A 25,773-nucleotide genomic window follows, 5' to 3' on the forward strand; every position below is an offset into this window, starting at 1 on the left:
CAAGTTAATGGGGTTAAGGGTTTAGGATTTGTGAACTTAAACATGTAAATATAACTAGTTCTTAGATTTAACACTCTGAACTATATGAGACTTTTAAACATTTAGCCTAGGCCTTTACTATGGTATCTGATACGGTAACTTTTGAATAACTTGTAAGAATTTAGGTTTTTTAGCACAATAGTTAATTTTAGCTTATGGATAGAGCTGTAAATGAATTAAGCCGCTTATGAGTTATTCGAAATTCGATTTAATAAAAACTCGTTTGAAACAAACCAATCTCAAGCTTCATAATATTTGGCTCATTAACTTGTGAACATGTTCGTTAAATTCATAAATCAACTTTTAAATAAAAAATAATAGTTTTAATATTGAATTTATACATTTTACACTCTACTTATGAAACATATAGATAAATATATTAAATTTATTTATTAAAATAAAATTATAAATTTTAATAAAAATATTATAATTTTCTCTAAATATATAATTTAGTTTTTAATAAATATTTAAATTTATAATTTAAATTTATAATTTATAATTATTAAGCTCGTTTATGCTCGATAAAAGGTGGAATAAGCTCGTGAGTTATGAATATATTCATTAAATAAAGCTCAAATTCGGTTCGATTATAAACAAATCAAACTCAAACATTCAAGAGTTCGGCTTGATTCAATTACACCCGTACTTCTAGATGTTAGGAGATTATTAAAAATTTAGTCTTCTCTTTTAATATATTCTCTAATTTGAATTTTGGAACTCAATTGGATATCTTAAATGAGTCTCAAAACCTTGTGATATTTTTAAATATTTAGTCTCAGATTTTGAACATAGTCTCTAGATTTGCTATTGATGTTTTGTACTTTGAATATGGTATCTAGATTTTAAATACGCATTATTTTTTATTTTCTTAATATAATGAAATATGTTAATTGAATTTATTATGTTAACCATTTTTAAGAGGTGTAAAACTGAATTGGATCTTTAAATATAGAATTTAATCTAAGAAATTAGAACGTATTGATTTTCGTCTTAGAACGTAGGGCAAAATAATTGAGCAAGCCTACAATCCTGAACTTAATTATTAATCATTGATCCTGTAAACCGATCCTCTAAACTCTCAACCCTTAAAAAAATTGATCTTATTTTGTGAACAAAATGTAAGAGTATTTAAATGAACTTAATGTACGATTGATACATGTAGATAGTGGAGGGTGAATATCGACAGTCTTTTTTTTTTCAATTTCGTTGTTCGTTCTTTCTATCAGGTATGTGATAAAATATAAATTAATTAAATTAATAATAGAAATGAAAGAACATATAGGATTTACTTGGTTCCCAACTCTCTAGGGTTAGTACGTCCAAGTCTAATCACGGAAGACGCCCGTCTACTAATGATTTCCTTTTCGGAAAGGGAGAACCCGGTCTTAGAGTTTAATAAGTATAAGAAAATATTATAAATTAAAACATAACTTATAAATAGAAAGACAAACAAATTATAGCAGTTAATTTGGAAGTCCTGAGCGTAGCACACTCCTTTTGGAGTTTTCTTGGTCGCAAAGCTTACTCTTGCTGTCTTTTCTTTCAAACACAAAGATAGACTGGTAAAAGAATTATTCATCTTGAATGTAGAGTCTTCATCTCCTTTTATAGAGTTGGATCATATCCTTATCTGGATGAAGTCATATCTGGATCAAGCATTATCTCTATCCACATTATTTAACTTATCCTTATCCTCATCTAAATCATAAAGATAAACCAAATCGTTTTTCACATCATCTTTCATGCCAACATTTCTAACAACTCAGTTATTTGAACCGAACTTAGTCGGTCTATCGAACCACTGGTTCGATCTATTGAATCAATTTGGGTCCAGTTCGACCCAAGTCAAATTCTGTTCACTCATTTGTATTTGTTTGTTCTCTATTTTATTTCTAGCTTCATGTTCTTGCAAAACAATCAGACAACAATTTAAGCCTTAATCTTGTAAGTCTACTTAACGTATTAGACTTACCTTTTGCTTAAAAGTTCCTCCTCCAAGTCTACCATCTAAGGGTTAATCCCTTAGGATCAAGCCGCACTCCTATAAATTTATTTGACCTACTAGACTTCATGCTTGGATTGCATCCAAGACTTTACCATCTAAGACTTACTCCTTAAGATCTTCAGTGTATATCTTTACTTACTAGAGCTTTCACTGTTTGACTTCACTTACTAGGAATTTTACTACTTAGATTCACTCAATAAAGCCTAGCTCACTCACTAGGGTTTTCACTTTTTGACTTCATTTACCAGAGACTAGTTTCATTCACTTGGATTTTCACCTCCTATCTTCACCGATCAGAATCTAACTTTATTTATTAGGACTTTTCCTTGCATAATATTCAGTTAGGATTTTTTTTGCTAGTCATCTGGTTCTAACTAGACCTCTTCTTTCTAGTCATCTGGTTAACTTTGATCTAATTAAATTTTATTGACTTTTAAATATCAAATCCTATTTGGATCAACCCTTGATTAATTTGATCATATCTTATTATATTATCAAATATTAAAATCTTAGACGTTGATGGCTATTATCTGATGCTCACTCACCTTGAATCTCTAAACATAAAATCAAAAGGGAATCTATAACTTAGCCTATGTGCATAGTCTTGAAAGTCAGGACTTAACAGGTAGACAAGGAACTCTCTCTACTTGCAAGTAAATCTATGAACATGGGATATAAAATCTTGAACTTTGAACGTAGTTAAATATTTGAAGGTAGAACATATATATAGCTTGAGCACTCAATTTGGACCCTCAGTGTGACTGCCTCACACGTTAATTTTTAATATATTTTAAAGATTTAATTATTTTAGCTGCGGATGTGCAAGATATTAAAAGTATGTATATGCACAATTGCTGTGGGCGGTGTTTTTTTTTTGTTTAAATTTTCAATTATATTAATAAACATTTAAAATTATAAATTTTAAGTATAAAAAAAATTTAAATAAAAAAATAACTTTTTACCGAATCTAATAAATACGTGTCTAAAATACTTAAATCATGTATTATAATTTTAAAATTATCAAATCACATATCAAATTTTTTTATTTTACCCTTATTTTTTAATTAATTTGATTAGAAAAATAAATCAATTGATTGATTTTTTTCCGATCGAATTAATTTTATTCTATTTAAAAATTCATTAGTCGATTTCAATCAAAATCTCTAAAGATTTTGAAATAACATGAAATTAATTACTATGTATTTACCTTAGTAAAAATAATATCAAACCTAAATATTGAGAGTAGTAATTTTTTAAATATAAATATATTTAAAAAATTAATTCGTATTAAAAAAATCATTGCTTATATTGGTTCAAATTAATGTTTGATAGTATTTTTATAATCAGGAGAACTAAACGAATATATAGAAATTAGTTTCATGTCATTTCGAGATCTCTAGATCTATCAGTTAATTTTAATCGAAATCTATTGATGGATTTTTTAAATAGAATGAAATGATTGATTGAAAAAAAATCAGTCGATTAATTTATTTTTCTAATCGAATTCGTTTGAGGATGGGGATAGAATGGAAAATAAGCAGGTAATTTGATAATTTTAAAATTATAATATGTGATTTAGATATTTTACAAACTTATGAATTTTGATAAATAATTGTAAAAAACAAACAAACTTGGGTGCGAACGGGATGACGGGATAAGATGGATAAGGCGCATATCAAAATATATCTATAAACTGCCCGCGTCAATATTGAACCAGTGTCAATCGATTTGGTTTAGCAGATTAGGGATTTGCGGAAACAAAACCACCACTTCTCCCTCTCCTCTCTCTCTCGTCCGACTCTCGCCACTTTCGACGAGTTGCGTGCGAGATCCCTGCCTTAGCCGAGCATCATCGGCACATCGTGGAACCCACATTTCTCCTCTTTCCCCGCGTGAACAGCAGTCTTTTTCGCCCTCCTTCGTCTCTTGAGAAACAGCGACACCGGTAACGTGAGTACTTGTTCGTTGGTGCAGTTTTGGAATTTTGGGTGGGTTACCATTGTATGAGAAAGTTGTTTCTTTGTGGTGCTCTTGTGTTTCCTCCAGGACATCGAATTGCGGGGATCACGATGAAAAAAGGTAGGTTAGTGAGGGTATATTTTTCGTTCAGGCTTGGCTTTGTGAGTGTGTTTTTTGGGCTCAAAAGAAGGAATTTGGTGATGTTGGAGTCGAGAGACTGGATTGCAAATTTGGGAGATTGGAGTTATTAAGTTAGTGTACCTTGGGAGTTGAATTAGAAGGTTGTTTAGGGAGGGGCAACTTATGTGATATCAATTCTTATGGCGGAACTCTGACTTGGCTTGTTGACTCTTTGGGTTGTCTTGATTGTATTATCTTATTGAATTCTAGTTATTTCCTTTGCTCATGCCATCATCGTAGTTGCTATCCATGTGGATTATTCTAGGTTTTCTTGTTGTCATTGCTCGCAGCATTTGTCATTATTATTTGCAACATACTTTTATGTGATAATGTAAGTTAATCTAGTTGTTTATATATTCTTAATATATAGCATGCAGTTATTTATTGTTGAGAGCATTGATACACTTTGATGATAACTAATAGTAAGTAAAATATATTCAATGGCTCTACCTGTTCTTGAAGTTTTGGTGGATTCCCAAGTTTGTTGCGTTGGTAATCACCAGTGACAAGTTGTTTTCCTATTGCACCAACATGGGATCTGTATGGGTACAATTGATTATTGTACCTTTAACAATCAGTTTGGAGGGAAGAGTTTGGGGTGTGAGAAAGCCTTTTGCCTCAACACGAGTTGAGGAGGGTTGGGATTGTTGGTTCCTTTCCTCCCAGGCAGAAGGAGGCTTCCTCTTGTTTGTTGAGGAGAGATTTGAGATGCCACCAATTCTTGGCTCAATAGGTTGAGGGTTAGTTGATACTATGAGATCTGTTGATTCAATATATGAGGGGATTGACTGATGTTATGTGACATATAGACCGATTATATTATTCCACCTAGTCTTCTATCCATTAAGGGTTTAATGAATTATTTACTTGTATTACATGCTCTATGAGTCAATTTAATTATCTCATTTAGTCTTATAACCAGTATAGGCTTTGCATGTGTCTTGATGCTAGTTCATACTAACCTTGGATAACTTGGTCTTGTACATGACAGTCTTTTGGCTGATTAGTACTTATTTCTATACTTTATAACAATCTATCTGTGAAAGAGAGCATTCATAATTCTTTCATAAGATGTGTTTTATAAGGATTTCAGATATTTGAAGGTGTTATTGTATGTTTGTAGTAATTTTTCAGTGTATCAATTTATAGTTATTTTATTTTAATAAATCCAACCTTTGGCCATTTATATGCTTGGCTTAGCTAGTTTGACGCCTATTTCAGATCTGATAATAAAGGTCCATAGTTAGGTGCTCATCTCTACTGGCCATAATATCTAACTTGCAAAATGGATCTCTTTATTGTAAAGAGATAACTTGGAATTACTGTTTGATTTTCCTGTGCTTAATTTACCTGAAAAAAATTTCTATTTTTTTATGTTTAATGTTGATTCGAAACATTTGATGCTCTTCGTTGCTTTCTCCATTTGCTTTCAGGACAGTGTTAAGGTTCAAAATTTAATAATTTTACTTCTTGAACTTAATAATAATTTTACTTATTGAACTTACTGTAGATACTAATTTTTATCCAGGTGGTAGGGTGCTTTCCAGCAAGTTACTCATTGAAATTCATTGGGCTTGCAGGGAATTTGTAGTGCAAGATGGTAAGAATATTTTGTTGTGGCTGCAAATATTTCTCCATTCATTTGGTTGATGAAATTCTTCAATGATATTGAGGGGTCGTGGTGTTTATTTACTGGAAATAATAATGTATCGGGTACTGTAAGTGTAATTGTTAGTGCATCATTATGATCCTTTGCTAAGTTAACTATATGCATATTCCTAATTCTTTTCTTTTATGTGTGAACATTTTTATTCCAATCTGATTACATTTTCTTTCTTTTCCCCATAAAAAGGTAGATGTGAGAAAATTTCAAATCTTGCATAACGTGTATGCCATGCTAATAATTGCCTCCACTGTTATGGTATTTCCATGCATCAGAAAAACATACTTGCGTGAATAAAAACATGTTGAAGAATAACCAGGTTTGTATTTAAGTTTTATTTCCAGCTTGAGCAACACATTCCTTGGGGGCTTTCTTAGTAAATCTATTCTGTGAAAAATGGAAAGCATCTTGTAGTTTCACAAGTTTGGATAATATGTCTTATCAAACTTTAAGTGACTTGTAAAATACAATATGAAAAGGAGAAACAAATGTGGGCGAAATCACTGCCGAACCAATGGGAGACAAGGATGGATGGTAAACTACATGCCTGCACATTCATAGAGTGGCCTGATTGGTTTAGGACAGGGAATAAATGCGAGGCACCACATATTAGGTAATATAACACAAGAAAATCACCATATATCATCTCTGCCAATCAATATCTAGACAGCCTTGAGACCTATAAATTGGAAAGGGGAGACAATATACTATGCTGCTTGCAGTTGATAACTTATAATTGTGTTTTGCTAATCAACCTTCTTGAAATTTTAAATTTTCATATAGTATCTCCTTAGAACATCATTAATTTCTAAGAAAATACTGTATGCAATTAAAGGATATAATGACAGACTAAATGTTGTATTGGTGTGCATTGGCACATTGAGTGGACTCAGATTTTGTTGGTTAAAGGATTAAACTATATCACTGTGTGCATGATGATTGTTTTTCCCTTGGCTTTGAGTAATATCATTCTAATTTTCTGCAATGCATTGGTGTGGTTGGTCTCTGTTTAATGTTTTCTGTTCACTTGTTTAGTCAGGCAGGAAGGAAACAGTTCTAGATTTGGCAAAGTTCATCGACAAGGGTGTCCAAGTGAAGCTGACAGGGGGGAGACAAGGTTGGTTATTTAGTTTTCAGGCGTTCCAGACTTTGGTCGTTAAACCATTACATGAATTTTAGTTCTTATCTTAAAATTATACCTGCATCTTATTTACTTTGTATACACTTCAAATTGATATGTGAAACAAGCAATAAAAGAATAATTAAAAAAAATCAAGAAGAGAATGATTTGCCACTAGGTTTTAAGATTTGTATGCATTCTTTATGTGGTCAAGCCAATATAATGTATCAAGAAATGAATATACATCTACCACCTAATATGTCAAATTAATCAACCTAAATAATCATCCAAAAAATAGATTTAACTTATGGTATATTAAATCAATCATCCTAAGTCAACTCTAATCCCATATAAAATATTTTGCATGTAAATCTGTGAAACATATAATACATAATTTATAATAATACATGTTAAATGGAAATGTATATCAATCAAAATTTAGGTGTTGACTTGCCAATTCATTAGAATATACTTCTGATACTTTTACAATGCCACCTAGTAGTTTGTGAGCTTGTTCATACCAAATGAATTTCTGTTGCAATTTCTCCTTTGCAAGAGGGCACAATTTGCTCAATCAAAGCATGGGTATGGCTATCAATGTCATGTGTATTGGAATGGTATTGCACTAATTTAGCCTTTTATATTATTTTATTTGTTTATATTGTATTACCTAGATTATACCAACTCCAATATATAATCCTCGGTACAATAAAGTGGTCTGAAGGCAAAATATACTATGATTTATGAAAATAATATGGATAGGCTAGTTATCTCTGTTTAGAACACTTGAGAGAAGGTACATTTCGAACAATAAGTTTAACATTGGAACAGCATTCAGAAATATAAGATAATAGTTCCTTGTCTGGAACTTAGCAAGTGGTAGTTTTATGTTTTCAGAAAGTTGCATTTGAACATTTGATGGAAACCACTAGAAATAAGATTGGCAAGTGATTGCTGGTGTGAGTCTCTAGACACTTCATGATTTCCAATTTCTTCCAACTTGTGTTATTTTCCACTAGAAATCAGCTTGGCAGGTGTTTACCGATGTGGGTCTCTAGACGCTTCATGATTTCCAGCATTTTCCAACTTGTTTTATTTTCAGTTATTTGAGGAACATAGTAATTCGTTTAACTAATAAATTTGCTAACCATGTAATTGCCTTGATCCAGTGATGGGGACTTTAAAAGGCTATGATCAGCTGCTTAACTTGGTGCTAGATGAAGCTATAGAGTTTCTCAGAGGTAACTACTTTACATGAACATGTTTACACAAAATTGTCTATTAGTAGCATTTTGTTCGGATCAACTAGATGTTTTTTTGTCTTTGTCTACAAATAAATTTTCTTCTTTGATGGCTCCATACGTTTAAGCCAATTTTAGTTTGTCATAAATGTTTATAATTTTAATCGTTTTTACATTGCATTGATGTCCAGAGCACACCATTCCGCATCCTTTATGAATGGGTATTTTAGAAAACATACACTTGACACATTCAAACTACTTGGATCATGCATTCAATTTGTGTTTCCGTAATGCTAGTTTTGAGTCCAGTTCTTCATGGTGCCTCAGCAATCCGTATAGGGTCTAAATTTTGTTAGGTTGTGTAAAACTGCATGATTAGGGGTGGCTTCACATATTTAGCTTGGATAAATATGTAGTTTAGTAAGCTAATGAAATTGGCAGTTGGCCCACTATCTTTAGCTTAGGATTTTCTTGCTCTCCCAGGCATGGTTATCTGTAGATGTACTGTAATCAACAATCTCTTTGAATTTTGCTAACTTGAATCACATGCTTGCAGATCCTGATGATCCACTGAAGACGACAGACCAGACAAGACGCCTTGGCCTTATAGTAAGAATTTCTTGTACCCATTAACTTATTGTCCTTGCTGCTTCTAGCTTAATACAGAATGACATTCTATGCAATCAGACTTGTATTTTTTTTTTTGATCTTTTTTATTTTCTTTAACAATTCATTAATGGTGATTTTTAGTGGATCTCAACATTGCCCACCCTATTTGTCTAATTTGTTTTCTGCATATGTTGTTGCTGAAAAGTGATGGAGTCAATTTTGTAGGCTAAAAATGATCATTTCCAACAGGTTTATTTGATTGATGCATTTGTGTACAGATATGTAGGGGGACTGCCGTAATGCTCGTGTCTCCAACTGATGGAACAGAGGAAATTGCAAACCCCTTTATCCAGCCAGATGGAGCTTAAATTTCAAGTTTTAAACACTGCATGATTGGCCATTTTCGCTGTCTAATATTTAATGGCCCGTCACTTGCTTTTTAATTCCCCAAAAAAGAGGGAAAATTCTACTGCAAATTCTGAGAATTTCCATGATGTTACTTGTACCTTTTTGTGCCATTTATTCCAATTTCTGAAACTTATTTATCGTAAAGACTCCATTTGATGTCAACCACCTTCAGTTTTGCACGCATAGAAGCGTTATTGTTTGCACATGATGATAGAAATGATGTTAAAGCGACATAAATTTGAACAATTTTTTAATATAAATAAACAATATTGTGTATAGTGGTTTTTTATTTGGTAGAGAGAATTATACGAATAGTTAAATTTTCAGTTTCAGTGAAGAACTGGATTTCAGGGGAATTGTAGGAAAAAGGTGGTGGTTAGTTTGTGTCGATTTTCGACTCAATCTACTTGCTAACACTATGCTTGTTGACATCCTTAAACAGGACACTGTATGGATTTCAATCATTGCCTCTCTTTGTCATTTTCTCCATCAACTGATTAATGAGCAATTAGAGGACCGCATAACTTTAATTAAGACTAGACAAGTTAAGAAGAATTAGAAGAGGGAGAGGGCCTACACTCCACTCCACTCCACTGTGTCTTCGTGTTCACGCGCTTACACTGATTGCCTTTGTCCACAGTGCGAGAGAAGCCACATCTAACTTAATTTGGAACTTCCATCAATCCATAGTTCAGCCGATTAATGGTGCAACGATATTTAGTTTCCTTATAATTTTCTTACTTGTCCATCCCATGCTAATGTCATTACTTATCCCTTGTTGAGCGATCTACAAGGTCTTTATATTGTTGAAATGTTCTATGTAAATGGGGAAACAACTACTATAGACAAGATCATTTATGTTGTTTTATGATCTAAGTAGATTTAAAAACAATTAATCTCGATAATTAATTAGTAGTCAACATTAGTTTCTCTTATGGTGCTCATATCAGACAACTATGAAAGGAGTCTTCGTATAAAACAATGTTAAAACTTATTTTATATTAGCTCTGTTCAACTATGAGAATTCCCCATACTACTAGAAATATGATTGAAAGTGAGATATTTTATTTTGAAAAACACTAGAGATAAGTAGGAGGCCCCTGGGGTAATGATGCAGTGGCAGAGTATCTTCTCGCTTCAGTAGGAAAATTGAGAAAGAGTTCTTTTACAAGATGTGGAGAATGACTTTGTTAGACGGTGTATTAGAACGAAGAGAATAAACTTTACCTTTCCGCATTCCAAAAATGAAGGTTCTTAAATGTGCTTAACCAATAGATTCTTTACCTAAGTGCCTTGATTATTATCGGTTGACCTTTCTTTGGAATTTAAATGTGGCATTAGGGCAAAATCCTCTCCTTGAAAAATAAGATAGAACAAGGACGGTAAAGGAATCGAGTCGAGTCAAATTTTGTATTTGTTTGTTAAGATAATTAAGATAAGTCCAATCGAACCTAAAATGAATCTAGTTTGAGTTTTCAATTTAAGTTTATTTAATTGTTTAGAAATTTTTATATTTTTAAACTTCTTTAGTTGATTAGTGAGTTTGTTAGCTTATTTTGAGAGTTTTTTTTTTTTTTTGTTAATTTGCAAGTTTGATAAAATTTTATATTGATGAACATATTTAACAAATTTTATTTATGGATACTGTTTATGAATCCACAAATTCTATTTATAAATATGTTAGTTCAATAAATTATTCAAACTTATTTATATAATTAATTATATATATATTAAACGAATATAAATAAATTCTTATCAAATCGAATATTAAATTTATTCATGAATATTTGATTCATTTACATCCTGATAGAAATGAAACAAAAAAAATAATAATTGTTGGGATATATAAAACCTTTACAAGGTAGCATAATTAAATCATCACCTTTAAATTATAACAAAAGATGATTATGCTCATCTTAGGTATCTTTTACAGTTCGTCTCCAGATTATATAAAGGGAGATAAATCACGGAGTCAAAAACTATAAAGAAGATTAATATTAAGTATAATCCAACTCTGCCCCGATTTCACCTTCTATTTGGTTAAACCATATAGGTTTAGTCCAACCATACCTACCCTAAATATTTGATATAAAATTACTATAATACCCTTTTTTTTAAAAAAAAATACACATATAATTATAATTAATAAATACCCTCAAAGACCCCGAAACCCTAATACCTAAATCAAAGGAATTTCTTTAGAGATGCTCAATAGTTTTCATCAATTAAAATGTGTTCTCTTCCAAATTTCAACGCACGTCTTGCTGTTATATTCCCTCTAGGGCTGACCGGTTGAGATTTTATTCTTTAACAGGTATCAGGTACATAAATTCAAATTTTTTATTATGATTTTTTTTTGTTGTTTTAGGATTTTGTTATATTTTGTTGATTATAGTTATTCATTTTTATTATGTATCTTTTTCAATTGATTGAATTTTCTTTAATTATTTTGGTAGATATGTTTAAATATTTTAAAAGAAAAGGGGAAGAAGATGTATGCTCAAAAGAAAGTCCAATTGTGGAATCAATAGGTAGTGATTCTTCCAAAAAAAAAAAAAAAATTTGCATGGAGTTTGATTTACTTGAACTTCAATCAGATCTAAGAAAGTGACTCAATATTATTGATTTTGATCTAAATATTCATGAAAGGAGTCTTCGTATGTATAAATCATGAACATAATTATAAAAAAAGAAAGTTTTATCAAAAATTAAAATCTTCCTTTTAACTACAAATAAGGAAAGATATCAAATCTTTTATTTAATCTTGTGTAGAAAGGTATAAAAGGAAATATTTAATTTTTAAATTCTCTCTTTTAAAACCACGATATCCACATAAAAAAGATTTAAAACAAAATTCTTTTATATTTATTAGGGTCGGCCACAACAAGCTTGGACTCCAAGCTATGGTCGGTCCCCTTATCTTGACTCAACCCTTGGCTTGGCCGGCCCAAGCTTGGACTCCAAGCTTGCTTGGCCGACCACCTAAGGGTGGGTAGGAGGTGGGTATGCGGTGGGTATAATTCTCTATATACAAGATGCTACGATAGGGACCGAGAGGAGGAATTGGTTTTGGTCTCCCGATGAAATTAAGCTTCCCGTGTTCGCTCCGAACACCCAACTTAATTTTATCAATAATAATTCATACCACTAAAGAATTATTATTGAACTACCGCACCAATCCCAAATTACATTTTGGGCTCCTTCTTATTATGAGTGTGTTAGTCTCCCTGTGTTTAAGATGTCGAATGTCCACTAATTAAATGAGTTACTGACAACTCTCTTTAATTAATATCTTAGTCCAAGAGTAGTACCACTCAACCTTATTGTCATGTAGGATTAAGTCCACCTACAGGGTTTAACATGACAAACCTTATGAGCTCCTCTTGGGGACATTATCAACCTAGATTACTAGGACACAGTTTCCTTCTATAATCAACAACACACACTATAAGTAATATCATTTCCCAACTTATCGGGCCTTTTGATTTATCGAGCTAAATCTCATCCTTTGATAAGTTAAAGAAATGAATACTAAATATATGTGCTTGTTATTATATTAGGATTAAGAGCACACACTTCCATAATAACTAAGGTCTTGTTCTTTTATTAAGTCAACACAAAAAAAACTTACCTTAAATGATCCTGCTTAATACGCTCAGAGTATACTAGTATAATTTTATAGTTAAGATAAACTAATACCAAATTACACTACGACTATTCTAATGGTTTGTTCCTATCCATCTTAGTCGTGAGCTACTGTTTATAATTTATAAAGAACTGATAATATGATATTCTGTGTGTGACACCACACACCATGTTATCTACAATATAAATTAATTGAACAACTACACTTAGCATGTAGACATTTTTGACCAATGTGATTCTTTATTTCAAAATAAATGTTTACAAAAGCTAGGCTTTTAGTATACACTCTAACACTTCCCACTTCTCCTGTGCAAGTCTCTCAGCATACACTTGGATAACCCTATAGTCGACCGGGATTATGGGGATCAGCTCCACACTTCTCCTATGCAAATCTCTCAGTATACAGTTAGTCAGACCCTAGAGCTGGCTAGATATATGGGGCCCAACTCCCCACTCTTCTAATGTAAGGTTCTCAGAATAAAGTTGGTCGACCCCAACGTTGGTTGGACATACGGGACCCAACTCTCCACTTTTGCATTTTCACCCGTGCAAAAAGTGTTAGTCCAAATAACAAACTATACCCTACAAAATAGAGTTAGCATAATAAAATATAAAAGATTATTATTAAAGCATATCTTTCCAAGACCAGGATCTAGTCACGGTCTCAATTTAGATTTTCAAAATAGACCTAAATTAGACCAGTGCTTACAGTCCCATTAAGACTCATCCTTGCTAGATCACTCTCCTTCAGTGACTTACCTAACTTACTATTTGTAGTCTCTTGACTTGCCTCTTGACCCTAATCTACGAGATAAAAGGTATTTCTTTGAATGATTCAATATATCCTCTTCTCCGCTCTTCATCGCTGGTGCTTGAGTTGTGGAAGAGAAGTGATACTGCACTTTCCAAGCTTCAGGAGGCATCTATAAGCTACAAGAGATCAAACAAGGTGTTTATTGTATTGTGTATTCATTTCCTTGTTGTATTTTCTTTTTGTGAGCTTGTACGAGGTTTCTCCCTCTGGATTATTTCTAAGAATGAGTATTTTTCATAGTAGAGTGTGTGCACCATGTGGATCTTTGGATTAGTCATTTTAAGAAGGTGGATACCAAGTAAATCTGGGTTAGCATTTATCGAGTTTTTTCATTGCAAATTATCAATGAAGCGATTGGAGTTAATCACCCCTCTCTAAATCCTAGAGTGTCCTAACATATTCAACATGAGCTAACTATGCCTCATCATCGAGTCGAATACATGAAGCCTCCACAAAGAAAAGAGATTCAAAATAAAGTTTTAATCAAGGAACACGCTTCGATAATGTCTCATGATACAAGCATATTTATATAGAAGAAATTAGGGACAAAATAGTGCTAAAATGACTACAAACAACTTCCACCACAGCCACCCATGTTGGAGGGCATGACCCGTGTCAATTTTGACCATTTTCCCGAACCTAACATGGGTGCCAGCTGGCACGGGGTCGTGTTAGCTGGCATGGGGTCGTGTTAGCCTTGGACTGCACTGTAGACCAAACTTTGGATGACTATAACTTTTAGCTCGGTTTGATCCATTGGTCATACCATCTATAGAAATATAAATAATTTCAATATCTACAACTTTGATTTAGGGTCTAATCTAAGAAAACCAGATTTAAGTGTTGAAAAATCTATTTTGGCGAAGCCCAATAAATCTATAGATTAGGACAATTTGAGGGAAGTATAAAAGGGTCAAGCAAACCCTTGCTTGAATCATCTTAAACTAGGGGCTTTATCCCCTTCCTAGGGAGAGGGTTTTCTCCTCTAGAGGAAACCCTAGAGCAATCATCTTCACCCATCTTGATAATTCGTCCACCTCCGGAGCAAGGAACCATTGCGAAGACATCGATAATCTTCTCGCTAAGCATTTCTTCCTCTCTATGCTCTATTTTGGATTGTAAGAATGCTTCTCTTAGTATATTTGATTTGTAATTCCCTTGCTATGGAGTAGTTTTTTTTATTCTAGGAGTAGGAAGTAGTCATTTTGATATGTAAATACTATTTTGTTTAATCTATTGAGTTTGCATGTTTCTTGTTTGGTGAAATGTCTTTATGGTCTAGGCCTACTATGTACACATGATCTCGATGCCAAAAGCACGAGATTCATATCTCACGAGGATAATCCAATCCTCCTACCCATAGAAATTGTTGGAGCAGGTGGGCCGACAAGAGGGGTGTGAATTGTCTATTAAAAATAAAACAAACCTTTCTCATTCTTTAGACTTAGATTAGTAGTACAATTATAATTAAGCAATAACAATAAAGAAAATAACAACTTAAAAGGGAAATAAGTAAGAGACTACGACTTTCACAGTTTCACTTGTTTACAACCTAGGCGATTGTTAATCTAAGACGGTTGTAAAGTTTCACTAAAAATATCTCCTTTGATGAAGGTGAAGAAGTCTCTTACACTCTTTGAAAAGCTCAGAAAGTTGTTAGAAAATTAATATAGAAGTTTAGGTCCAGGGATCTTTTTATAGCCCCTGGAAAAACTTATCCTGAGCTAAAAGATACCTTCAATAAGGTGGAAGGCGCATCCAACGAGGCGCCAAGGGATAAAGTTTTATCCCTTGGCAATGGTAACATCAGCCTGGTCGAAGGCGCCTTCCATAGGGCTGGAAGGCGCCTTCGGACTGTTCATCGAAGGTGACTTCCAGCCATGGAAGGTACCTTCCACAACGAGGCGTGGAGGCACTGCGGAGGCACCTTTAATTCCCTTTAACGCGCCTCCAGTAGCATCTTCAGCCTTCTTTTGCTCTCTTACTGCTCCAATCGCCTGAGTGATGTCGGCCAACCAAAATAAGACTCACTCGAACCTAATTTCCAGCCTTCTTCTCGAGCAGGCTTCCACTCCGGCTTCTCGTCCCTCGGAACGTTGTGCATGTCCTTCTCATCTACTGGTGTATTCTTCCGTAGCACCTCATCGCTCGGATGCACCGAGCTTGTCAACTCTCTTCCCATATCATCCTTCTCTCTAGCTGCATCTTCTGCTCGACTTCTTGTGTTCCTAAGCTCCTGCACACTTAGACACAAGGATCAAAACATAACAAGACCTAACTTAACTTGATTGTTCATATCAAAACTACCACGGGGGTTCCAACAATCTCCCTCTTTTTGATATGCATCAACTTAAGTTCAAGTTAGGAAAAAACAAACAAACCAATTACAAGTTGTAATGAAATTGCACGAATAATATTATAAAAGAAGTTAAAATAACATTATAATGTTGCAATTGAGTTAGCAAAATTCAAATTTCAAATTTTAAACATCCTAAGTCCCCCTAAACTTGTACATTTCCTCCTCCTTTGATTATATCAAAAAATAGGGGGAAAATTAGAATATTTTGAAATTAATTTTGAGGGGTGCTTTAAAAATAGTAAACAGAATGTTTAACAATTTTTAAAATTTTTCATAAAGTCATACTTTGTATTTTGACAAAATAAAAGAGTTAACAAAAATATGTTGTCAATTTTAAAAATTCAACTAATATTTTTAAAAATTATAACTTGTTAAAAAATTATAATAATAAATCATTTTAAAATTTAGTCAATTAAATATTTATTTCAATAATAGACTTTCAGGCTGTGGTGAGGTATTAGGCCTTCTTGGATATTAAAGCAACAACCACTTTTTTAGACAAAGTCTTTAAAGAAATTAATATTTAATTTCCTTTATGACATTTTAACCCTTTTAAAATCGAGAGAATTTTAGTCTAAGTATGATTTTGGAACCCAATATAAGTTCCTACCTACTTGATTAATCAAAAATTTTAGAGGTATATAATTTTTAGAAATATTCCTAATTTATCCTTGGTGATGTCTACCAGTTTAGCTTACCATACTTCCAAATTTTAGTTTTTGACAATCATTCAAATTCAAACATGCATGGTCATTGTTTAAAATTTTGATTTGAGTTTTTAACTTATCATTTTTTTTTAATTTTAACTTATCAAACAACTCTAATGGGTATACTTTTGCTAGTTGTTTTTTCAAACCAGTGTTTTCTTTTTCTAATTTTACTAAATCCTTGGAAAGAACTTTAATGAAATTAAACAACTGTTTGGAAGATAGTGCACGCACCTCACTTATCTCATGTTATGATGCTCCCTCTTCATCATAATTTTCTTCTGATGATTCTCCTCCTTCGTCAATGCTCATTTCTGAGCTAGTTTCATCTTCTGTTTGATGGTTTGCCATTAGGTCTAGTCCGGAGAAGGCCTCGACCTCGGACTCAGAGGATGATGATTCATCCCATGTGGGCTTCAAGTTCTTGTGCTTTGATCTATTACCCTTGACTTTCTCCTTCTTCTTTAGTTTAGGGCATTCATCCTTGATGTGTCCTTCTTTGTTGCAGTTGTAACATCGGACTTTCTTTTTATTTCAATAATCCTTTTTCTTTTGTGATTTAAATTTATTAGACCAAATAAACTTATTAAATTTTCTTACCATTAGGGTCGCTTCGACTTCATCAAATGATTCTTCGGAGTCTGAATCATTTGTTCTTTCCTTTAGGGTAATGTTTTGACTAGGTTCCTTTCTTTGTCTTACACATCGAAATTCGTGTAATTTGAAAGTGGAGAAAAGACTTTCTGAAGTACTCACCTCGAGATCTTTGGATATGTAGTAGGAGCCTACTATAGATTTTCATTCCGGTGTTCCTGGGAACGCATTTAACGCAGACCTTTGTGCACCCCGATTAGTTACCGATTCTCCGAGGTTTGTTAATCCGATGATTAGTTCCTTGATTCTTCCGTGTATATGTGCTACTAACTCTCCTTTTTCCATCAGGAGGTTTGTCAGTTGATTCCGGAGCACATCCCGTCTAGCGAACTTTGTTTCGGAAGTTCTTTCATGTATCTCCAGGAATTTCTCCCAAAGTTCTTTTGTGAGATGTAATCTTCAATCCAATTTACTTCCTAGGGTGGAAATACGCTAAGCAAATGGAACTCGGCTCGTCTGTTCGCTACGAAGTCTGCTTGCTCCTTCTTGGTCCAATGATATTCTTCTTTTTCTTCTCCTTGGGGGTTTTTAGGAGCTACAAAATCATATTTAATTATTAACAGAATTTCAAAATCAATTTTAAAAAATACCTCCATGCGTTTCTTCCATAATACAAATTCTCCCTCAAACTTTGGTAGGTAGATTATCGGTCCGACCATCGATTTGGTACTTCAGTCAACGGTTAGTCCTTCTGAGGTGGTTGGGCTCTGATACCACTTGTTGGAGCAGATGGTTCAGCAAGAGGGGGGTGAATTGCCTATTAAATTCTTTGGACTTGGATTAGTAGCATAATTATAATTAAGCAACAACAATAAAAAAAATAACAACTTAAAAGGGAAATAACTAAGAGACTGTGACTTTTACTTGGTTACAATCTAGGTGGTTATTAATCCAAGGCACTTGTAAAACTTCACTAAAAATATCTCCTTTGATGAAGGCGGAGAAGCCTCTTACACTCTTTGAAAAGCTCAGACAGTTACTAGGAAGTTAATACAGAAGTTGTTACCTATTTCTTAGATCCAGAGGTCTTTTTATAGCCCTTGAAAAAACTTATCCGGAGATGAAAGACGCCTTCAATAAGGTGGAAGGCACCTCCAGCGAGGCGCCAAGGGATAAAGCTTTATCCCTTGGCAACGGTAACATCAGCCTGGTCGAAGGCGCCTTCCATAGGGCTGGAAGGCGCCTTCGTACTATTCATCGAAGGCGCCTTCCAGCCATGGACGACGCCTTCCACAGCGAGGCGTGGAGGCGCCGTAGAGGCACCTTCAATTCCCTTTGAAGGCGCCTCCAACAGCATCTTCATCCTTCTTTTGCTCTCCTACTGCTCTGACCTCCTGGGTGATGTCGGTCAATCGAAATAGGGCTCACCCGAACCCAATTGTCAACCTTCTCCTCGGGCAGGCTTCTGCTCCGGTTTCTCGTCTCTCGGAACGTCGAGCACGCCCTTCTCGTCCACCGATGTACTCTTCTGCAGCACCTCGTCCCTCAGATGCACCGAGCTTGTCGACTCCCTTCCCGTGCCATCCTTCTCGCTAGCTGCATCTTTTGCTCGATTTCTTGTGTTCCTAAGCTCCTACACACTTAGAGACAAGGATCAAACATAACAGGACCTAACTTAACTTAATTGATCACATCAAAACTACCACAGTGTTCCAACAAAAACTCAAGACGTGGAGAGTCAACTATGAAAGTATATCGGATATGCTACGAGGAGCAATTGGTTGTCATTAATATTAATAGATCCATTCTAATTCGTTGTCATACAGTAGGAGCAGACAACTAGGATTTGTGGGATCACATGACAGAGTTTACTTAGGAAAACAATCTCTTAGCGTTGTCGATATGAAAGTAGACGACGAATTGGAATTGATACACCAGTATAGTTCTAAAAGTTCACATAAGATATAATGGATAGTCTACCTACATAAATAGCTATTGATGATATAAAACTAAATATAGATTAGGTATTTACAATCATTATGGTGAAACCTACATTCTAGAATTGTTCCCCCCAATTCAATTTCTTCCTTTGAACACTTGTCTTCCCTTAACCTTCTCTACTCTGAGCCCTCTCTCAACTCTTGTTCTCTTAAGTTTTCTTGTGACCACAAGAACCTTGATTGTCTAGATATCTTATTTTGCGAACTAAGATAGTGCTTAATCAACAATGCTTATGGAATGATATTTTATTACTTGATGATAGAATCGTGCACTTACGATTTCCCATATCAGGTAGCAACCACGTCACTATTGAGTGGGGTAGTAGCCGCTTGGAAGACTGCCACGTTGCTGTCGTCGGGCAGCACGAGTGGCTGCGTCGCTGCCTTGCATTTTTTCATTGAATAGAAAAAGACTATTTAGGATTACCTTTCTAATTCCTTAATGATTGTGGAAAGAGGAGGGGATGAACAATTGTAGTAAAAAGGTGGAATCTGTCACCCTAGCGATCTCACACGATCGGTAAAAAAAATAATTAACCAAGTCCGGTAACGTCGAACCTGGGGCGACCAGACGACCCCACAGAAGTTTACTTCCGACTGCCAGGGTAAATCGGGAAAGTGCATATGGAGGTTGATCCTGACAGCCAACATTCTCAGGTTCGCTATAAATGATTAACTAGGTCATGTAACATTGAACTTGAGTGATCGATCTGGTAATTAAAAAAATGATTAACAAGAAGTTTAGGTGTAGGGTAAAATTTAAATTAATTTAATAAATTAATATATTTAATTAATTAATATATAAACATAATAACATAATAAAAAAATATTTGTAAAACAAAAATAAATGATAGAGAATAATGCGGTGGTAAAGGGAGTCCATCAAGTATGAGTCAAAGGTCGAATCAGCAGCCAACGTGGAGGTCAAAGTGAAGGAGGTCAAAGGCAGGAAATCGCTAGGTAACCAAAGTTGGCCGAATGAGTTGCAACAGTCGAGCGGCCATAGAGGGTCCGATCGGCCTAGAAGTTCATCGGGTCAAATCGCTCGTCCGACCGAGATGACTATAAAGAGAACATTAGATGCTCACAACTGACCAAATGAAGGATAGCTTGATTGGACCACATGTTCAGTCGGGCGAGGAATGCCCTATTGAGCCAAGCGACTCTGGAGAAGAGCAGCCTTGATCGATCGGGCAGGGAATCCAAGCCGAGCGGCTCTCCTGCTCACCCAAACAGTGGGACCCCTTGCGTAGCTCATTGCATCCTTTTGGGAGTTGGTGTTGCTAATAGCAAGGCATGGTCAACAGGCAAATTGTACGACGGAAGCTTCCACTATCATGTCAAGGATTTACACGTCCTATTAAAGAATGGTGTTAGAGACACTTTCCGGGCATGTCTTTTCATAGGACAGTTGGGAAAAAGTGCACACGCCTTGTGTTAGCAATTCGAGCCGTAAAAATCGCTTTTTGCGTTGCGGAAACCCCAAAGCTAGCCACGGATCCGTGCGAAGATAAATAAAAATTCATGTACATATTTGTCTACACTAGATCTAACTTAGATCTACATGAAAGAAGTGTTACCCTTGTAGTGATGCCCTTCGCTTATCCCGCTCGTCCAAATGGTTATCGGATCTCGTAGAGTGTCAAGTGTACACTCCTCTACATGTATCCACACGGACAAAAGGTGGAGAAAACCATTTAGAGTGTGCTAGCACCCTTGAGAGGTTTCGACAATGAAGGAGAGGGAGAATAGAGAAGAGAAGAAGAAGAAGAAGGGATAATCAATGAGCATACAATTGCACTTACACCATTATCAAATGTGGTCGACCACTTATTGGCATTTTAAACCTCCATGTAATACCAAGAGTCATGACTCTTGGTCTTCCTCATGAGGTGACACACATTGATGTAACCTTGATGATGTGGAACATCATCATTAGCCGACCCATGGCAAGTCACAATGAGGTGGCATTTGGTCAAGTCAAATTTGACCCTTCATCTTCCCTCTCAAGTCAAGTCAAATTTAACCTCTTATCTCCCATGGTTGATCAAATCTAACATTTGATTCAAATCAATTTAATTTAATAAATCTCTATTCATTGATTTAAATTGACTCAATGAATCATAGTCTAAACTAGACTCATTCGACACATGAATCAAATTGAGTCCAACTCAATTAGTCTAATTTGGATTACTCTTAATCCAATTTGGTTCATCACATGAACCTAATCCTCTTGGTCCATCATATGAACCTAATCTCCATCTAACTACCCTTTGTGTGTGACCCTATAGGTTCTTGTAACGTTGGCAATACTCCTAAACCCATTTAGAAACATAAGTAATGAGCGGTATCTAGCAACACATCATTACTACCCAAGTTACAAGAATGTTGAGATCCAACATCACCATTGTGACTAATTGTGGCTCTCATAATATGTGACAATGTCATTCTATCCTAGATATCTAGATTGATCAATTGAGATATAGACCGTGTCATCCTCTAATCAATTTATGTCTTGAACTCTAAGTAGACTCACTATAATCAAATGAGCTTAATATCTCATATTGACTCATTTGGGCATGACCATGCACTTAGTGGTCTCCCTCTATCAAGAATCATGATGTCACTCCCGTCATATAGGAGGGATAGATCTCATCTACATGACTCACATCCCTCCGCATAATTTGTTATATACCCAGTAATCACCTTTATAGTCCATCTATTTATGGGTGACGTTTGACGAAGCCAAAGTATGCAACTCCTTATGTAGGGAACCATGGTGACTTCAGGTCCAAGGACTGATAGTCATACTAATAGTCACATGAGAAAGTATATAACACTCATATAATAATCCATGATACTTTCTCATAACGGGTCATTCAGTATACATTCTTCAATGCATACCCATGTGTCAACTTGATATCTAATATCCATGACTTGTGAGATCAAGTCATCGAGTTGACCTACATGCTAGTCTCAGTGCATTAACATTATCCCTAAATGTTAATACTTGACTAGGAATGATTAAGAGTAGTGTTCTCTATATCATCTCACTATCAATTCAACCAATCGATTGATATAAATAAAAACCTTCCACTCAAGGACGTTATTATATTTAGTTATTTGACACCAATACAAGTAAGTATAATAACCATAAGAAATGCCTTTATAAATATAGGAATATGATACATCGAGCCCATATAACAATCATCACATGATTGGCTCTAGGGCTCTCACTAACAATCTCCTACTAGCACTAGTGTCAATCAGTGTAGGTTCTAAGGCCCAATGACCTAGTGTGACTATCATGCTTTCTCTGTGTCAAAGCCTTGGTTAAGGGATCAGCGACGTTCGCCTTTGTGGGTACTCTGTAAATTTTCACATCCCCTCTATTGATGATATCTCGAATGAGATGGAAGCGTCGTAGTATGTGTTTGGTCCACTGGTGTGAGTGGTTCCTTAGCCTGCGTAATTGCTCCATTGTTGTCACAATAGAGCTCTATAGGATCGGCTACGCTAGGAACCCCCCAAGCTCAATAATGAATTTACGGATCCAAATTGCCTCCTTTGCTGCTTCTGATGCAGCAATATACTCGACCTTTGTTGTAGAATCAGTAACTGTGTCCTGCTTCGAACTCTTCTAGCTCACAGCACCACCATTCAAGCAAAACACGAATCCAGACTGCGATTTATAATCATCCTGGTCAGTTTGGAAGCTGACATCACTGTAACCCTTTACAGCTAGCTCGCCATCGCCTCCAAATATCAAGAAATATTCTTTAGTCTTTCTTAAGTACTTAAGAATATTCTTGACCGCTATCCAGTGACGCTCACCTGGATCTGACTGGTATCTGCTCGTCATGCTTAAAGCATATGAAACATCAGGACGAGTACATAGCATGACGTATATGATAGATCCTATGGCTGAAGCATAAGGGATCTTATCCATGCATTCTCTCTCCTCTCTAGAAGAGGGACTTTGAGTTTTCGAAAGACTCACACCATGTGACATCGGCAGAAATCCTTTCTTGGAATTCTGCATGGCAAACCGTAGTAATACCGTGTCAATATATGTACTTTGACTTAGGCCAAGCAATCTCTTAAGATCTTTATGCCTAGAATACAGGCTGCTTCACCTAAGTCCTTTATTGAGAAACAATTCTCCAGCCAAGTCTTTACAGACTGCAGCAAAGGGATGTCATTTCCAATGAGTAGTATGTCATCCACATATAATACAAGAAAGACAACTGTGTTTCCAACAATCTTTTTGTAGACACAGGGCTCATTTTCATTCTTGATGAAATCAAACTGTTTGATCGCATCATCGAATCGAAGATTCCAGCTTCGAGAAGCTTGCTTTAGTCCATAAATGGACTTATGCAGCTTGTATACTCTACCAGTATGCAGTGGATCTACAAAACCTTCAGGTTGTGTCATGTACACATCCTCGAGCAAGTTTCCATTCAGAAACATAATTTTGACATCCATTTGCCAGATCTCAAAATCGTGGTATGCTGCAATAGCAAGTATGATCCGAATGGACTTAAACATCGCTACTGGAGAAAAAGTTTCATCATAGTCAATACCATGAATTTGCTTGAAACCTTTAGCTACCAAACGACCCTTATAGGTAACAAGTCCATCCATGTTAGTCTTTCTCTTAAAGACCCACTTACACCCAATGGGTTTAACGTCTTCTGGTGGATCAACCAAAGTCCATACTTAGTTGGTGTGCATGGACTCCATCTCGGATCTCATGGCCTCTAGACATTTCTCAGAATCTGGTCTCATCACAGCTTCCTGATAGGAGGTAGACTCATTCTCAACGAGCATAACGTCGTCATGGTCAGACAAGAGAAATGAGTATCTCTCAGGCTGACGACGTACCTTGTTAGACCTGCGAAGACGTAGGTCTATTTGAACTGGTTGTTGTTCCTCAACTCCTTGTGCAACAATCTCATCATCCACAATATTTTACGGTTCCGGTTCAACTTCCATCAAAACTTCAATGTTATGGTCCATATCTTGAACTTCTTCAAGATTGAACGTACTCCCACTAGTTTTTCTAGAAACAAAGTCCTTTTCTATAAATACCCTAGTGTTAGCCACAAACACTTTGTGGTGACTGAGAATATAGAAGTAATATTCCTTCGTTTCCTTGAGATATCCTATAAAATAACACTTATCTGATTTGGGTCCTAGTTTGTCCGAGACTTGACGTCGAACGTAAGCCTCACAACCCCAAATCCTCATAAAAGACATCTGAGCATCTCTCCCAGTCCATATCTTATATGATGTCTTTATCACAACTTTGGATGGAACACGATTAAGTATGAACGCTGCTGTGTCTGGAGCATATCCCCAAAAAGATATAGGAAGATCTGTGTGACTCATTATAGATCGTGTTGGAGCAATCCCAATGGTCCGCGGGACCATGTGTTTTGGTATTTGGGCAAAGAGTTTAAGTTAGGTTTACCCTCGTTATTTGATATGTGTACTTGAGTTGTGTAGGACTGCAGGTGACACATGTGACTCAGGTTGACGGCTTCGGGTCCGGTGAAGGATGGAGCATCCGAGGGACCGTGAACAAGGCAGCGAGGACAAGGGCCGAGGGAAGCAACTTCGAGGCATACGCGAAGGATGGCATTGGGGACGAGCCGCGGGCTTAGATGCATCCGAGGGACGAGAGCCAAAGGAAGTAAGCTTGAAGGCAAGAGGTCAAAGCTGCAAAGAAGAGTCAAGTGAGTCGTGAGGGTCCGAGTGCTGAGAGAAATGTACTCGGGATGGGAACCCTAGGTATAGGGTTGTACCAGTCGACTGGTATTGGGATCAGTCGACTGGTGGTGAGCACAGAAGCTCTCTGTGCCCGAAATGGCTGGGATAAGTCGACTAGTCCTGTGACCAGTCGACTGGTAGATAGCCGTTAAGAGAGTCGTTGGGCTGGCACCAGTCGACTGGTGCAAGGACCAGTCGACTGGTAACGGGCAAATCAGCAAGGCTAATTTCCTCAAGCTCTATAAGAAGGAGCTTGGGATGACCAGCATAGGTTGACAAAATTAGTGGTTGTAAATCTTAATTAGTAGTCTACTAGTCTCAAGAGTCTTGGTTGGTGTTGTGGTTGTTAGAGTATATACTAAAAGCCTAGCTTTTGGTATAAACATTTATCTAGAAATAAGAATCACATTGGTCAAATGTCTACATTTATGATAAATGTAGTTGCTCAATTAATTTATATTGTAGATAACATAGTGTGTGGTGTCACATACAGAAGATCATGTTATCGGTTCCTTATAAATTATAAACAGTAGCTCACGACCAAGATGGAAAGGAACAAACCATTGGAAGGTCGTAGTGTAATTAGGTATTAGTTTATCTTAACTATATAATTACACTAGTACACTTAGAGTGTATTGAGTAGGACCATTTGAGG

The 25,773-nt window shown here is 35.6% G+C and overlaps 1 protein-coding gene across 1 annotated transcript; it reads left to right on the top strand.

Annotated features, from left to right (window-relative positions):
• The first annotated feature begins 3,745 nt into the window (after window positions 1–3,745).
• LOC121971099 (sm-like protein LSM7) lies at window positions 3,746–9,368 on the top strand. The gene is made up of 6 exons (XM_042522213.1): window positions 3,746–3,994; window positions 5,712–5,783; window positions 6,882–6,963; window positions 8,136–8,207; window positions 8,764–8,816; window positions 9,095–9,368. Exons 2-6 carry the CDS (start codon window positions 5,781–5,783, stop codon window positions 9,182–9,184), a joined length of 300 nt encoding a protein of 99 aa, XP_042378147.1. The 5' UTR covers window positions 3,746–3,994; window positions 5,712–5,780; the 3' UTR covers window positions 9,185–9,368.
• Window positions 9,369–25,773: the final 16,405 nt, after the last annotated feature.

This window comes from Zingiber officinale, chromosome 4A, assembly GCF_018446385.1.
Source record: "Zingiber officinale cultivar Zhangliang chromosome 4A, Zo_v1.1, whole genome shotgun sequence".
Lineage (NCBI taxonomy): Eukaryota > Viridiplantae > Streptophyta > Magnoliopsida > Zingiberales > Zingiberaceae > Zingiber > Zingiber officinale.

Excerpts from the sequence above, each read along its gene's own strand:
- LOC121971099 (XM_042522213.1), top strand. Across the intron at positions 8,208-8,763 it reads AGCTATAGAGTTTCTCAGAG|ATCCTGATGATCCACTGAAG; the intron begins GTAACTACTTTA and ends ACATGCTTGCAG. Across the intron at positions 8,817-9,094 it reads CAAGACGCCTTGGCCTTATA|ATATGTAGGGGGACTGCCGT; the intron begins GTAAGAATTTCT and ends ATTTGTGTACAG.